The following is a 3,416-nucleotide window of genomic DNA, read 5'->3' as shown; positions in this document are numbered from 1 at the left end:
GTATACTTTCTATTTTTTATAATGTCATTCTATAGTCTATACATAATTTCTCTTTTACATTATATATATGCATGGATTTGTAAAAAAATAAGTGATATTATTAAAATAAGAGTGATAATATTCATTCTCTCTAACTTATCAGAATACTAATAATAATGATAGAAATACACCACTTTTAAATTTTTTTAGAACAAAACCACAAAATTATTTTTATAGATATTAAGAACTTATTTATCCTAGTATAAATGAAGTTTAAATGATATCTCCTATGTACACAGCACAAGAAGTTGAGATTATAATAACTATCATTTATTTTTTCTATCTTATAAGATCAGAAACTAATTGCAATACGCTTAAATTGCTACTGTAACTTAATACTAAAACATAAATTGTTGTTTGGAACCGTAAAATGAACATAAGCATCTAGTAATAAATGATTAAATTAAAGTTACATCTTTATGAAACTTCTTTAACTTTAAAAAAATATCCATCAATAGTAATAATTGTGGTTTTGTACTGTTTTGTCGGTTTCCATAAGAACATGTTTCAGTAGTCACGAATCTATGTTAACAGTCTTAAGAAACATGGTTTTGACTAATTCACAAGATCTCCGGCAAAACTTGCACAAGAAAATGTCTCCCTAGCTAACATCATGCTCTTATTTTTTGCATCACTTTCTTTGACTTATTATTATTATGAATTTATGCTTATTATGATTATTAACAACACCTGAATCTCATGTTCTAAGGGGATGCATACAATGTTCAATTTAATTAGTGCAGAGAATCAAATAAAATTTGATAACTAAATTGATAAGTTTTAGTTCTCATCAAAAGCATTCAAGCACCAAACATAATTTCACTGCTAACTAAAACATCACAGCATTGAAAATTTGAAATTGAACAAAGAATTAACATATTATGCAGTAACAGCACTAGTTGTGCAGAAAAACTTGCTTCCTTTTTCTCTTTAATATGATCAATTACATCAATATATCAGTCACCAAAACTTCACTGTACATAAAAAATAAAAAATAAAATAAGAAAGTTTGGATATGAAACAAACACCAGAAGACACAACTCAAAAAAAAAAGATTGGATCCAAATTCCAAAAACAATTGGTTTCCAAGAACAATATAGTTAAATGTTACCATAATACTATTATGATGAAAACTAGTAGCAGCAAATTGGGCATCTAATTAGTCCATTTTCATTGCAATCAGGGCAACGCTTGAATCCACAATCACCAACCTCATCACTATCTTGTTCTTGTTGTTCTTCATCATCATCGTCATCATCATCATCATCATCATAGCCTTCATCATAGTAGATTTTGCAGCTTCCATAACAGGTTTCACAAGGCACAAACCTTATATCACCACATGCCTCACACACTCCTCCACCATCAACATTATTATTCTCATCAATCTTCTCACAACACTGAAGCAACTTCTCAAGCTTCCCTTCTTCATGCATTCTCTGAATTTCCTCAGCTCCACCAATGTAGTTTCCTCCAACAAACACCCTCGGCAACCCTCCTCCTTTACCGAATGCGCCACCGGCCCGGAGTAGCTCCTTGAGCTCCTCCTTGAACCCTGAATGCATTGACACATCTCTCTCATCCATCTTAACACCCAATCCTTTCAGAATAAGCCTCACATGGCAGCAATCCTCATAAGTCTTTCTTACCCCTCTAAGGCTTGTGAAGTAAAACACAACCTTTTCCTTCTTCCCAAATGGGGTGTGCTTAAAATCATCATCATCATCATCACAGATCTTCTTCTTTTCTTCATCACAAGAGAATCCATTACATTCAGAAACTCCTTTCTTTATGAGATATGGCTCCCCTCCCTTTTTGGATTCATCATTTCCATGATTATTCTCTATGAAACAACAAGACTTGTTGTTGGGTGGATTTGGATCAAGATGGCCCCTGTTAACATTGACATCAAAGGAGAAGCTTCTTACAAAGTGATGATTTGGTGACCTCATCAAAGGGCTTGTTGTTGTTGTTGTGTCCTCAAGACCTTCCATGAGTTCCCATGTGTTAATTGTCTCTGGCTCCTCATCACAAGGTGGTGTTGTGATTGGTGTCTTTGGCATCATAACAACCTTTGGCAACTTCTCCTCAATCATATTGGACCATGTCTTTGCATTTGAGATCAAGACCTCCTTCTCCTTCTCATTCTCACTCTCATTCTCATTGGTGAATCTGAATCCATTGGCAGCACCAGAAGAAGCAGAAATCTTGGTTGATAAGTGATCAAGAGAGCCAAGTGTGGTTGATGTAAGTGCCACAACATGGTAACTGTCCCCTTTTCTCTGAGGTGGGTGGTGGACATGCATCGAATAGCTTCTGGGCATTCTTTCAGAATAAGCACAAGAGTTGCAATGGATGCACCTCTTTTCCTTTTGCTTTGAACTAGCACAACCCATTTTCAATCCCAATTATCAAATCCAATCACAATGTGTTAAAACAGAATTGTATTGATGATTTTGGTGGAAAGAATTTTCTAGAAATGATGTTTCAATCAGAGAAGAACAAGTCTTAAATTGGGAAAAAGAGAAAGGGGAAACAGGGAAGGAAACTGAACTATAATAATTGAAAGTCAAACAAAGATGGCTGAGAGTGAAGGAGAAAAAATCAATGATTTAATCACCAAATATTCTTCATCAACAACATCTAATCTAATCTAACTGTAACATACACGCTTTTCCCCTGTCTCTCTCTAGATTCTTTAGAGAGAAAAAGAGAAATAAAGTAGTAGTAGTAGTAGTAGTAGTAGAAAAAGAAAAGAAAAATATAGGGTTGGGGTTTGATGGGATTTTATAGAGGAAATGGTGTTTTTGAAGCTTGAATTTTGAATGATTCTGATTGAGATATTGATTCTCTCACTTCTCCAAAAACTAAGGAGGAATCGAAACTATCTCAAAGTTTGTTACAGCAACCTTGGCAGTACATGGTGAGTTTCATATGTTAATTAACGTTGTTGTTTGTGGTGTGTTGTTACATTTCATAGTTTCATTACATGGAATAAGCCGGTTTTCTCTGTCGGTTGAAAATGCAAGTTACTGGCGGGTGGCGGCAATGTTGGAAGTACTCGCCATTTGTGGCGCGTGGATCAATGGAAAAACAGATGTCATGGGACCCACCGTTCACGCGCTATTAGCTCTTCTCCGTGATCACCACTCTCAGCCGCGTTCTGCAGAACCTTCTAAAACTTGAAAATTGCTCCATTTGTTAAGAGAAGATAAACCCCAAAATTGCTGACTACACTAGAGGTTTTCGAAATTGTAAAAATGAAAAATCACACCAAGTTAATTCTCATTTTCTTTTTGTAAAACTAGGAAAAATTTGATATATAGACGTATAAATGTTATTTTAGTTTTGATATTAAACACTTGATTAAAATGACA

At 34.6% G+C, this 3,416-nt stretch overlaps 1 protein-coding gene across 1 annotated transcript; it reads right to left on the bottom strand.

Moving 5' to 3' along the window:
* On the bottom strand, nucleotides 1,073-3,025 carry LOC107624099 (uncharacterized protein At5g39865-like). Its single transcript, XM_016326553.2, has one exon. The coding sequence runs from the start codon at nucleotides 2,433-2,435 to the stop codon at nucleotides 1,173-1,175; it is 1,263 nt and encodes a 420-aa protein (XP_016182039.1). The 5' UTR covers nucleotides 2,436-3,025; the 3' UTR covers nucleotides 1,073-1,172.

The sequence above is a fragment of the Arachis ipaensis genome, chromosome B10 (genome assembly GCF_000816755.2).
Source record: "Arachis ipaensis cultivar K30076 chromosome B10, Araip1.1, whole genome shotgun sequence".
Taxonomy (NCBI): Eukaryota; Viridiplantae; Streptophyta; class Magnoliopsida; order Fabales; family Fabaceae; genus Arachis; species Arachis ipaensis.
Note: the sequence above shows the minus strand (reverse complement) of the source record. Positions and strands in the feature narration are given on the sequence as shown.

What these genes read in the sequence shown, in the direction of transcription:
- LOC107624099 (XM_016326553.2), bottom strand. Translation starts at nt 2,435, where the DNA reads ATGGGTTGTGCTAGTTCAAAGCAAAAGGAAAAGAGGTGCATCCATTGC.